The sequence below is a fragment of the Panthera pardus genome, unplaced genomic scaffold (genome assembly GCF_024362965.1).
Source record: "Panthera pardus isolate Hobbes unplaced genomic scaffold, ASM2436296v1 HiC_scaffold_25, whole genome shotgun sequence".
NCBI classification, from domain to species: Eukaryota; Metazoa; Chordata; class Mammalia; order Carnivora; family Felidae; genus Panthera; species Panthera pardus.
In genome coordinates, this window is record NW_026526821.1 from 17501451 (window position 1) to 17513798 (window position 12348).

The following is a 12348-nucleotide window of genomic DNA, read 5'->3' on the forward strand; positions in this document are numbered from 1 at the left end:
TCATTCAATTTCTAAAAATCTTGGTTCTAGCAGAGTTTGTGAGGAAACCAGTGGAGGGGTTAGCCTTCATGCATGGATCCAGGTAGGGGAAACTGAGGCTAGAGATAGGAGCAAGTTGACTTAGGGATACCCTGGCAGGGAGAACAAGTGGAGAAAGTAAGCTCCAGTGATGGAGGATTTGAGGGGAGGATGCTGTGGAATTGGGGTGCGGACAACGTCTGTGTACGTCTCTGTGGGACAGAAGGGCCTATCTGATACTGGCATTAGATAGCGTGATACCCTTACCACAGACAACCACGGTCTGGTCTTCCAGTAAAGAGCAAAATAACGTGATGGCGTCTAGCCAGCCCTCACGGCGAGGAATCTACCCTGGCATCACTGGGGCAGACATTTTGCAGGGCTCGTAGGAGCTCTTAACCTTCATTTATTGTATTTATTTATCACAGACAAGGTTAAGGACGACGTCTCTGAGAAGTAGGTGGACACTGTTTCCAGAAACAAAGCTCAAAACCATACACCTTCCCCACTGTTGACCTTGCCACTCAGTGGGCACGTGAGCAGGTTGCTGTCAGGGTTGGACCCAGTTGTGACAGGGGAGATAAAAGTGTCAGGTGAGGGGAAGGTGGGCTTGAATGCTTCGTGTTTCTTCAAGCCCTGGTATTTTAAAGCCTGGGAAATAATAGCAGTGACCCAATTTAGTAACGCGAAGCCAAGACAGCACTATTTTAACAGGCTTAGTCATCTCTTCGCTTTGCTTTTTTTTCCCCCCTCCATTTCCATTTGTGTCTTTTCCCATTGCAAATATACGAGGTAATAATCCCGTATTTTCCATGGAGCGTGGCAAACATACTATATATAAGACACAGTTGAACATTCTGTGAGTGTAATTGGAGCATAAATGTAACTAATCAAAATATTATCATGCCAATGGATGTGTGAAGACTTTGGAGATTTAAAAAAATATATATATATTTTAGTTCCATGTCATTTCAATTTAAGAGATTTAGAGCTGCAGAAGCAAAGGACTCAGCCCAATGAATGTCAGGAACAATTTGGGGTCTGACAGTGTTACAGGCAGCACTGTTGTTCTCTTTACTCTTAATATGGCAGCAGCCTGACAACTGATTTCCTTTTTGTTCTTTCCTCCCACTCTCTGCCCCTCTTTGTGCCTGTGCCTGCTCCTAGGGCAAGGCTGGCTAACCCTGGGGAGTGTGAGATCCCTCCTTGCACCAAACGTAACACACCTGCTTGTGTGGAGCCTAAGAGCTGAAGGATGGGTAGGGTTTCCTTTGTTTGAGTCTTGGCTCTGCTACTCACTGTGTGGCTTTAGAAAAGGTACCTGATCTCTCTGTGCCCCAGTGTTTTCATTTGTATGGAAAGGGTAACAGAAGCAACTACTGACAAGGCTGCAATTAGAGTTGAATGTGCACGAGTAAAATGGGAGAGTTTGTGTTTGCTGCTGTTGCTGTTTGGTAGCAGGTGTGTCTGAGGGAAGGGAATTGCTGTGGGAACAGAAAAATCACTGTGTTTCTTTATAGAAACAAGACCCGAGGAAAAGTGCCTTTCCTCCTTCAACCCCACTCTAGAAGGAGCCTAAAATCCAAGCCAGTCCTGGCTCCTTGCCCACCTACACCTAGCGACTGTAAAACTTGTGGGGGAGGGGAACAGACTCTGCCCGCACACCCCTGTTCCAGGTGAAGAAATGGAGAGAAAATTCTTGGCTCCCAGAGGCACCATGTGACTAAAACAGTTGCACAGGAAGGGGTGGGAATCTGAAGGGAGAATGGCGTTATATGCCCTTCAGTTCTGTCTTTACCTTGCTCAAAGAGTTGTGATACTTCCCACATCAAAAAGCAACGAGAACAGAGCCTGTGTCTCACCCTTCCTGTAAACAGAGTTCTCACTGGGTCATGGCATTGGGTTCCATTGTCTTCCCTACAGTAACGTTTATTTTTCCTGCCGCCATGTTGAGCTATGCTGAGATGTTGGGGGAGGAGAGATGTGAGGTCGTCAAAGGGGGTAGCCCGGGTCCTGGGGTGCCCCATAGTGTTTTACATAGGCCTGTCCTCATCACAAGATTATGGTAAGGTCTAGAAGGGGAATGTTGGGTGGGGGTTTTGTTTTTGTTTGGGGAGTGAAGGGATGAGAAGTAATTAAGGGGGTTGTGCATGGCTGGGATTTTATTCTGCTTTGTTGCCATGTCTTTGTCCTGTCCTCCCCTCTCTCCCTGCTCAGTGTTGTTTTCCCCACCTGTATTTCTCCTGCTTTACCACCTCTGTCTCCCACTCCTTGTGCCCCTCCTCCCTCATCTTCCTGGCTGTGTACTCACTACTCACGTGCTTCCTTCTTCCTTTCCTTCTGCCTCCTCTCCCTCCCTACTCTTTTCTCTCCCTCTTCCCCTCTGCTTTCATCATTTCCTCAGGAATGGGGAAGGAATGCAGGCAGCCCAGGTACCTGGTCTTTGGGGAGAGAGGCCCATGGATAGACCCCCTTCAGCAGTGCCTTCAAATCCACTCGACTGGGCCTAATTCTGTTTTTAAACGACATCATCCATACCTACATGGGTTATCAGATAGCTGTTTCTTGGAAAATTGCCTTAACAAATTTGCATATGAAATGCTTAAACCCTAACTTCTTGGTCTGAACGAATGATTGCAGAAATAGTTATTACTTGTTCACACAAATTGACTCTGGCAAAATGTTCACAATGCTCACTTCCTTTGAAACTTCAGGAGGTTATTTTCTTTGTTTTAAATAGATATTATGTATCCATTAAGCTGTAATTAATCCCTCCTCCCCATTTTCTGGTATATTAGAAAAGAAGCAAGTTTCTTTCCCCCTTTTTTTTTGACACCTGATAATTAGATTGCTTTCATTGATAATATGGATGATGTTGAATGCTGTGTTTGCTATTTTGGCTATTTTAAATTGTTATGTTTATGATTGGCTTGATCATTAGTTTTCATGATACTGTTGGTAGAACTATACTTCTCTTCCATGTATCTTTCCTTACTTTATGGTGCATTTGTGTCTTTTGACATTTTGGTGCCCCCTGCCCTTTATATTGTGACCAGATAGCTAAACTTGAACATTCTGGACTTCTAAATGAAGCCTTGTCCAGAAAGATGTGATAGAGCCAAGTATAGGGCCAACAATGCGGGAATAAACATCCTCTGGGCATTAGTGAAATCCACTGAGAGAAGGTGACATTTAAGTGGTTTAGTAAAGGACCATAGCTGGGCTGGGCTGCGTGCGTTTCAGGAACAACACCCCCTGAGCAAAAACCCAGAAGCAGGGAAGTCTGCAGTGTGTGTTAGTTTCTTATTGTTGCTGTAACAAATCACCTCAAATTTAGTGGCTAAAAATAACACAGAGGTGGGTTTTTTTTGTTGTTTGTTTGTTTTTCTCTAGTTGAGGTGATCAGAAGTCCTAAGTGGGTTGCCCCTGGCTAAAGGTGTCTGTAGGGCTGTGTTCCTCCCTGGAGGCCCTAGGGGACAATATATTGTCTAGCTCTTGGGGGCGGGGCAGGGGGGCTTCTGCATTTCTTGGTTCCTGGCTCTTCCATCTTCAATGCCAACAGCATAGCACCTTCAAATCCCTCTCTGATTCTGCCTTTTCTGTCTCTCTTGTCCAGAATAATCTGCCCCTATCTTAGGGTCATCTGATTGGCAATCTTAATTTCATCTGAAATTTTAATTCCCCTTTGCTATGTAAGGTAACATTTTCACAGGTTCTGGAGACCAGAATATGGCTGCTGTTTTCCTCACCACGGAGTGGATGTGGGCTGTGTAGGCAAACGATTTTCTCTCTCTTCCTCAGTGTTCCTTGCTTTAAAACAGGGATAGCATGGTACCACTTCATTGGGATGCCCAAAGATGCTAAGAGAAGTGCCTGGGACATACTAAGTTCTCAATGAACATTTAGTAATGTTAAACATAAATTGCACTGGGCACACGGACATCTGCTACTGGCTGTCTATTATGAAATTAGCATTATTGAGTCAGGTCCAGTTTTTCTTTTCTTTTCTTTTCTTTTTTTATAACATTTATTCACTTTTTAAGAGACCCAGAGAGACAGTGTGAGTGGGGGAAGGACAGAGAGAGAGAGAAAGGGAGACACAGAATCCAAAGCAGGCTCCAGGCTCTGAGCTGTCAGCGCAGAGCCCGACACAGGGCTCGAACTCATGAACTCTGAGATCATGACCTGAGCCTAAGGTGGATTTAGGAGCCGACCTGGAGCTCAGTTGGCTTAACCGACTGAGCCACCCAGGCGCCCCCAGTTTTGAAAAACTGTGTACTGAAAACAGACAAAAAAGTTTGACAGGGAGCTTTCATTTTCCCATTTTCTCGATGAGAACATTGAGGCCCAGTGAGTTTTCATGACTTGCTCAAAGTCACACGACTAAGAAACAGCAGAAGTGGGACTGAAACCCAGCACGTGCTTCATGTCACCACAGCTGCCTTGGCTCCGGGCAGCATTTGGGTCCCTGCTGCCATCCTCTCCCTTCACGTAGATGCTGGCGCTGGAAGCTGGCGGGGCCACCTGTCTGCAGGGACAGCTCTGAGCTCTCGGAGCCCCAGGCCCTCAGCTGCCAGTCGCCTGAGCACACTCATGTAATCTTAATGAACAATGTGCAAAGCCATTAAAAACTCAATTAGGGCTTTCTTTTTACTGCCGACGTGAGGAAATGCAATCCTGAGGTGCTCATGTGTAAACACAATAGCCGCCATCTGCTATGGAGAAGCCTTTTGCCTCCAAAAAGGGGATCTGTGTTGCAGACACATCAATAACGGGGCGCGTATCAAGGCATTATTATGCACGAAGGGGAAAAATGCAAAATTTATGGCCAGCCGGAGAGTACTTCCTGGTTTAATTCCACAATTTTCGGTGCTATGTATAATAACTATGAGGAAACTAATGCTGTTTTATGTTCCTTATCACGTCAGTAGATTTTTTGGGGGGGGGGAAGGGAAAAGAATATATTTACAGTCTTCCCTTTCTTGTTTCTGACTGATCTTGGCGTAATGACTGGCTCATTTTTGATCTCCGGGAAACTGACAGCCCTGGGATGATATTAATTAAGCCAACCTGTTGATCAAAGGGGGCCCCCACTGAGCTGCTGGTAGAGGAGGGTTTTCAGTCCTTAACAGTCTCTAAAACGGCAGGCCTGGGCTCAACTCAGATATGGCTTCCTTCCTTTGTGGAGGATGTGGTCAGAGCTCTGTAAGGTGGGCTATGAGGTGTTTTTACGGCTCTTCCCAAAGACACTATGCTTGCATTGCTGAATATTCTGGCTTCCAGTCCCTGTGCCTTTGCACATGCTGTTCCCTCTCTTTGAAATGCCTTCCCCAATTACCATCAGGCACACATCCACGAAAGGGAAACTGACGGGGAAAGAGAAGAGGCCCATATAGACCTTATGTGGGGATGTAAGCTCTCTGCCTTCTGGGATCTCTTCACACATAATGTGGCTGAGGATATTCCTGGGGAAGGGGTGCCGGGAGAGAAGAAACTGAGCCTTGTGCCATGAGGATGTGAGAATACTCAGGTGCGTCCTGCGGACTGGAGGAAGCCTGTTGGCAGGGATTGACCGCAGGGCTGCTGTGGAGGAGAAAATCCATCCCAGGGGATGATGCCAAAGTGGAATTAAGGGGGTAGTGCTGCTGGGTGAGCCTCACCCTGTTTGTTGGAGGAGGGGGGGGGGGACCATGTAAGTTTGCAGAAGAAGCTATCTCTTGAACCTTACTGACTTTGGAGCTTAAGCATCTCTTTTGTGGGTCCCCCGAGAGTGTGCCTCAGCCGAGACACTGCAAGGACCTGCCCAATCCTTGAGCCGAGGACTATTCAAGAGAGCTGTGCCAGAAGTGCGGGGTGGTGGGGGGGGGGGGGGAGGACAAGGGGATTGGCATCATTAATTTAGTCAGCAGTGAGCACCTGCCTTGAGGACTTGGAGAAATACACGGGGGAGGATTGCAAGGAGCTGGGGTTTGTTCAGGTACATGCAGGGTGTAAAGCTGGCCAGATTCCACTACCAGGGTTCAGAGTGCACTCACGGGCTGACGAAGTTTCACATTCTTCACACTTGGGCTCTGCATAGCCCACAACTAGAAGACACCCCAGCTCCCCTCGCTGAGTTCATCACCCTTCTCTCTGCATTATTACCACGTCTCTGCCCTGCTCCAGAGCTGTCCTTCTAGATACGTGAGGCTAGGTTTCCTGGGAAAGAGGGCATCTGGTGTTTTCTGTTCCCGTAGAGGAAGGTAGGCTGTGTTTCAAAATGGGGTAGTTACCCAAATGTAGGAAGGGAGTTCAGATATTGGGTGGCCAAACCACAGGGAAAGTTTCTCCAGCTCATCAGTCTGATTAACCTGGAGGAGGTAACCATGCAGGGCTGGTATCTTAGGAGCAGTGTATGACCATGATGTTCATACTGGCCAGCAGCCCTGATGAGTCTCCACTGCTAAGGATGGACCTTCCCTGGTTATAGCCCCAAACCTTTTTCTTTTTTGTCCAAATTGGGAGCCAAATGATAAGACCTTATGTTTTACTTTTTACATCATACTTCCTTACTAATTGATGACAGGGTCCACTAGTGCAAGGAATCTTCTATACTCCACGAGAGAGCTCAGATTCCCCCCCAGGATACCTGCCCATTACACAATGTACGCCGGCTGGCTCCAAATGGGTCTGTCGTCCTGTGTCTCTGGTTCACTGGCTTGGGAATACATATGTGTTCATGTTAATGTAAAATGATGACAAAAAAATGGTCCTCCAAAGATGACCGTGTCCTAATCCCTGGAACCTGTGCCTGTGTTCCCTTTCTGGGCAAAAGAGATTTGCAGATGTGTTTAAGATACTTAAATGGAGAGATTATTCTGCGTTGTCTGGGTATACCCAGTGTGTGAGAGTTCTTATAAGAGGGAGGCAGGAGCATCAAAATCAGAAACAGGAGAGGTGACAGTGGAGCTTGAGGTTGGAGTGATGTCCTTTGGAGATGAAGGGGCCAGGAGCCAGGGAGTGTAGTCTAAACGTGGGACAAGACAAGGAAACAGATTATCATCTGAAGTTCCTAGAATGAAAGAAGCCTCCCTACACTTTGATTTTAGACTTCTGGCCTTCAGAACCATAAAAGAATAAATTTGTGTTCAATTAAGCTATGGAGTTTATGGTAATTAGTTACAGCAGCCATAGGACACTAAACCAGGATCTGAGTCTATTGTCCCCTGGTGTTCCACCTACTTGACCATTGGGCCTCTGTCCTCATAAGGCTGCCCCTGGTCATGAGTTTAAGATCAGTTGCACTGGGTTCTTCTGTTGCCAAGCTTCTTTCTGGGCTCCTCAGGGACACCCACTGTTGCGGCTGTGGGTGCCTCCCCCCCAAAGTGGTGCAGACTCCTTCCCTCCTGCTGGGTCTGCCACCTGCTGATGCTGACTTTTCACCATCCCCTTCTGTCACTTGGACCCCAGAGCAGCACTGCTCATTCCTCCAGTTTCACCAAGACCTTCATGAGCAGGACTCCATCCTGTTATACCTTACTGGTCTGTGTACCTTCCCTCCTTTGCCAATAGGCTGGGTGGGGTGTGGTGGGGTGGGCAGCCATCATTTTTTTTTTTCTAATATATATTTTTCAATATGCTTGTCTGTTTCTGTGAGCCTTGCACCTTGCACACCTTTCTGTCTAGTCTAAAGGCTGGGGCATGCATATCAAGTCCTCAAAATAGACATGAGGGGCCAGGGTGGTAGTGGTACCGTGACCTTGACCAGACTCACATCCAGCTTACCTTAATGAAGATCCAGGATATTTCTTGCTTTTTTAAGAATTCGTTCTCAGAGTCGATTCTTTTTCTTTTCTTTTTTCTTTGTGCCTCTGTTGACACTAGGATACTGCTTTCTGTGATGTCCCTACTTTGTGTGTCATCCTATCCCCTTAAACAAAGGGACTTGTGGGAAGTAAGGGTTCTATGGAGGTGCCAAAACAATAATGCTAGCTGTGGAAATAAACTTCAAAATTTCGATGCCTTAATAACCCAATAACAGTTTATTCCTTGTTTTCTTAAAGCCAAAATGAGTGTTTCTAATAGGTGGGTAGCCTTCCTGATGGTCATGGTCATTCAGGGAACCAGGCTCCTTTTACTGTGTTCCATTTCTCGTGGAATTTTCTGAATCCTATGCTTTCAGCTAGCTGGTGGATGGGAGAGACAAGGGAGAGGTGATTCTCACACCTCATTGTGCATACAGATCACCTGTGGATCTTGATAAAAATGCAGATTTGGATTTAGAAGGCCTGGTGTGGGGCCTGAGATTCTGTATTTTTTTTAATGTTTATTTATTTTTGATAGCCACAGAGTGCGAGCAGGGGAGGGGCAAAGAGGGGGAGCGAGAGGGAGACACAGAATCTGAAGCAGATTCCAGGCTCTGAGCTGTCAGCACAGAGCCCAACACGTGAACCATGAGATCATGACCTGAGCTGAAGTTGGACACTTAACCTACTGAGCCACCCAGGTGGCCCAAGATTCTGCATTTCTTACAAACTCGCAGGTGATGGTGATGCTGTGGGTTGACGGACCATCCTTTGGGGGACAAGCTAATGGAGGGTGGGGCAGTGGAAGTAGGGTTGGGGGGAGGGAGGTGGCTTTTACGAACCAAGCCTCCATGTGCCAAGTGGCACACTTCCATACTTGGGCCCCATTGGCTAGAACCCAGTTGTGTGGCCCCACCAATCTCTAAAAAGGAGGCTGGGGGATGCAGTCCAGCTCTGTGCCCAGGACAAAGAGGACAGGTGTGTTAACGAACCAGGAATCTCTCCAAATGGAGGGTAGATAGAAGGCCAAACACTTTCAGCACCTCTGCCTTGTGGGAGGTGGAGCCTCGTCTGTCTGCAGTCACGGGGACAGCAGGATAGAGAGATGCTCTAGGGTCATGGAGGTGGATGTATGTTACGTGGCTCTGCCTCTTCCATGAGCTTGCTCACCACCGGAGCTGGGATGAAGAAGTAGAAGCCTGAGCTGGTGAAAGGGAAATGCTTCCGACTCTTTCTGCTGCGGATTATATGCATCCTGGTGTGGATTGGCAGGACAGGAGCTGAAATGCCCACAGGGGTGCTATGGGATTCTTAGTGGAGAGAGCCAGGCACTGCTTGCTTCATAGGCTGCCGTCCCTACACATAGCTGTGCCACAGCTCTGTGGCAGGTGCAGTCTGCTTCATGGGGCTTGTGAGGCATCACTCATCTATCCCTGGGAAACCTTCTGGAACCCTGTGGCATGTAGGTCAACAAATACAGGCATGTTTGCTAGCTCAGTCTTCTTTCTGTGCTCAGTTTCCCCCTTGCCATGGTTCTTTCTTTGCTGCCTCACTGGGGAGGTTGTGATAATTAGAGATAATACATCTGCCAAGGGACATCTCTCCACTTACCCTGTGTTAGCACCAGGCCGTAAACAAGGAGACTTGATTCTCTTGGAAACATGGAGGGGTTGGGGAGACGTGGCCTCTGTGCTACTTTCAGTGGCTCCTGTCCCAGGAGGCAGGGGGTTTTCTGATTGGTGGGATAGTGAAAGTCTGATAGCTCTAGGTTCCTGTTTCTCTGTCTTAGTCACCTTGCTTCTTGTTGGCTCATTTTCGGGATAGGCCTTCCCATTGACCCTAAGTGGCCATCTCTCCAGGATAGCTCCAGGCTTAGGGATCTGGGTGGAGTCAGAAGGAGGGAGCCCACGACCATCCACCTGCTTTGTGTGCTCGTGCAGAGAAGATAATGCAGAAGCCTGATTTGGCCTCAAGTCCAAGTTACTTTCTCTAATCCAGTTTTGTGAATAATAAAATAGGAATTTTGAACTCTATCTGTCCTGTGTGAAATTAAGTTTCTTTTTTGTTTTCTTTTGAGAGAGAGAGAGAGAGAGAGTGAGAGAGAGTGAGAGCAAGCGCAAGAGGGGGAAGGGCAGAGAGAGGGAGAGAGGGAGAATTCCAAGTATGCTCTGTGCCATCAGCACAGAGCCCAATGTGGGGCTTGAACTGACAAACGTGAGATCATGACCTGAGCCAAAATCAAGAGCCAGACGCCCAACCGACTGAGCCACCCAGGCATCCCTGTCCCGTGTCTATTTTTAAATTCATGCAGAATCCAAGGAGTATGGGCTTTGAATGCTTGGTACCCCCTAGAATCCCAATGAGCAACAGTGCCCAGTACTTATTAGCTGGCAGCTCCAATCTTCTGGGTTTTACGGTGCATGAATAAGGCTGCTTCCTAAAGTGGCTTACCTCAGTTGGGAATAAGCAGTCTTAAGGTTTCATTCTGAATTGAAGATTTTAGTGGTTAAAATGAGATTTCAAAGCAACAATGTTTTTCTAGGTAGGAGTCTTCGTCCCAGAATCCTGAGTTGATCTCCTGTGTTTTATGATGTAGTTAATTTCATAGCATCATGGGACTTTAAGTCACAGAGTTCAGCCCTAGCAGTTGATGGTGAAATTTCCTTAGACATCTCTTCACCTGTCCAGGCTCTGTTTAGCCACCTGTAGTGGCCAGGAACTATGTCTCCAGGGCCTTTGTTAGAAGGCCGTTTAAATGGAAATTTGCCTCCTGTGGTTTCTTTCATAGATCTGCCTCTCTAGCACCTTTATCAATTAGCAATTGCCACAGTAATGCTGCACAGCAAAAGAAGAGGAAACTCAGCGGCAAACAGCAGTGAGCATTTACTCTCACACTCGTGGGTCTGAGCATTGATTGTGGACTGGCAGATCTGGGTTGGGGTATTGACTGTGTGGCTGTGCTTCTAGCTACGGTGTGGGGATGGCTTGGTTCTTCAGTGCTGGCTGAGCTCAGTTCTTGACCCCACATGTCAGTTCTTAATCCTCAGCTAAAAGAGGCAGCAGCTAGCTGGGGCAGTCTTCTCCTGAAAGACGGTGATCGTGCAAGAGGGCGAGTGTAGCTAGGCATATGCACATTTCAAGCCTCTGCCTGATTCAGTGTGTTGACATCCTGTTGACCAAAGCAGGTGCGGCCCAAAGTCAAGGTTGGGGATATGGCCTCTGCCTCTTCTGGGAGGCCCGGGACATGAATCCCCGGTGGGTTGAAGAACTATAGAAACAACCATTTAATCTGTCAAAGCAACTCCAAAGACGCTCCCTTCCTTTCTCTGGGCAGTCATCCTGCCTAATGCTTGAAAACAGTAGTTATGTCTTCTGCACAGAGTAAGAGTGTAGATGTGGAGTTGGAGAGAATCTGGGTCTCCTCCATCCTTCCCTGTCTGAGGGCCTGGGGCAAGTCATTCAGTCTTTAAATAGAATGAAAATCCTCTACTTCCCAGGCTCATTCTGAAAATTAAATTGAATAACATATTAAAAAGATACCAGGCATCACATTGGTTCTCCTGAAGTGCTTAGGAATTATTACTTACCCTCTATTCCAGGCCGGACATCTTCTAGTTGTCTCTCACTTTCTTTGGGGTCTTCCTTGCTTAACTGAATATATTCTATGTTTTATATGTCCTTCTGGGATACTTAGAATCATTCCTTGTGCTGAATGTAGTGTGAAGGGGTAGTTGTCAGTTATTCCTTGAACTGCATGCAAGGGTCCAAGCAGAATATGTTGGAAGGGCACTTCTTACATTGGAGACGTTTTGCATCCATTGAGACAGCCTGAGCTTGCATGAGGTTGCATTTCACATTTTGCACTTAGAGTTTGCACAGGTAGCTGTGTTCCTGGGGTTTTGTTCCATGTTTCCTTTGTGACCTGCTGCATGTGATGTTTCTTCTGTAAATTTATATAGACTGTCTACTTTGTAGAAATATTCATACGTGTTGCCATCTCTCGCTTTTTAAAAAAAATGTTTTTTGAGAGAGTGAGAGCGGCGAGCATGCATGCACGTGCAGGGGAGGAGCACAGAGAAAGGGAGAGGTAGAATCCCAGGCAGGCTCCATGCTGTCCGTGCAGAACCTGATGCGAGGCTCAGTCTCACAAACCCTGAGATTGTGATGCGAAACCAAGAGTTGGACACTCGACCAGCTGAGCCACGAGGTGCCCCCATGTTGCCATCTCTTAGTTTTTAAACTGCCTTGTTCAGTAGGTTTTCTAAATTCCCAGTTACAGAAGATGATACTCAGGTTGAAAGATAGGATATGGCTTCCTCAGGATCAATCAGAAGCTCCTAGAGTGACTTGATTTCTGGCCATTAGGTTTGTGGGTATGACTGATTATCAGAAGGATTTTCTTTTTCTCTCTTTGTCTCTACCTCCCACCCCCTTTGTGGGTCTCCAGGATCCTTCATGATGGTGAACAGCTCTGGGAGGGCCTCTGGCCAGAAGGCCCACCTTCTCCTGCCGACCCTGAAGGAGAATGACACCCACTGTATCGATT

The 12348-nt window shown here is 47.1% G+C and overlaps 1 protein-coding gene across 17 annotated transcripts in view; it reads left to right on the plus strand.

The window, feature by feature from the left end:
• Window positions 1–12348, plus strand: part of PTPRT (protein tyrosine phosphatase receptor type T) — a 1067285-nt gene that overhangs the window by 342431 nt on the left and 712506 nt on the right. For 15 of the 17 annotated variants that reach the window (XM_019458468.2, XM_019458472.2, XM_053890232.1 and 12 more), the window contains exon 3: window positions 12250–12348. This exon is cut by the window's right edge and continues 173 nt beyond it. The exons of the other annotated variants lie outside the window; for them this stretch is intronic. In XM_019458468.2, the coding sequence (XP_019314013.2) occupies window positions 12250–12348 (99 nt within the window). The remainder of the gene's footprint in view (window positions 1–12249) is intronic. 17 annotated transcript variants of the gene reach the window in all.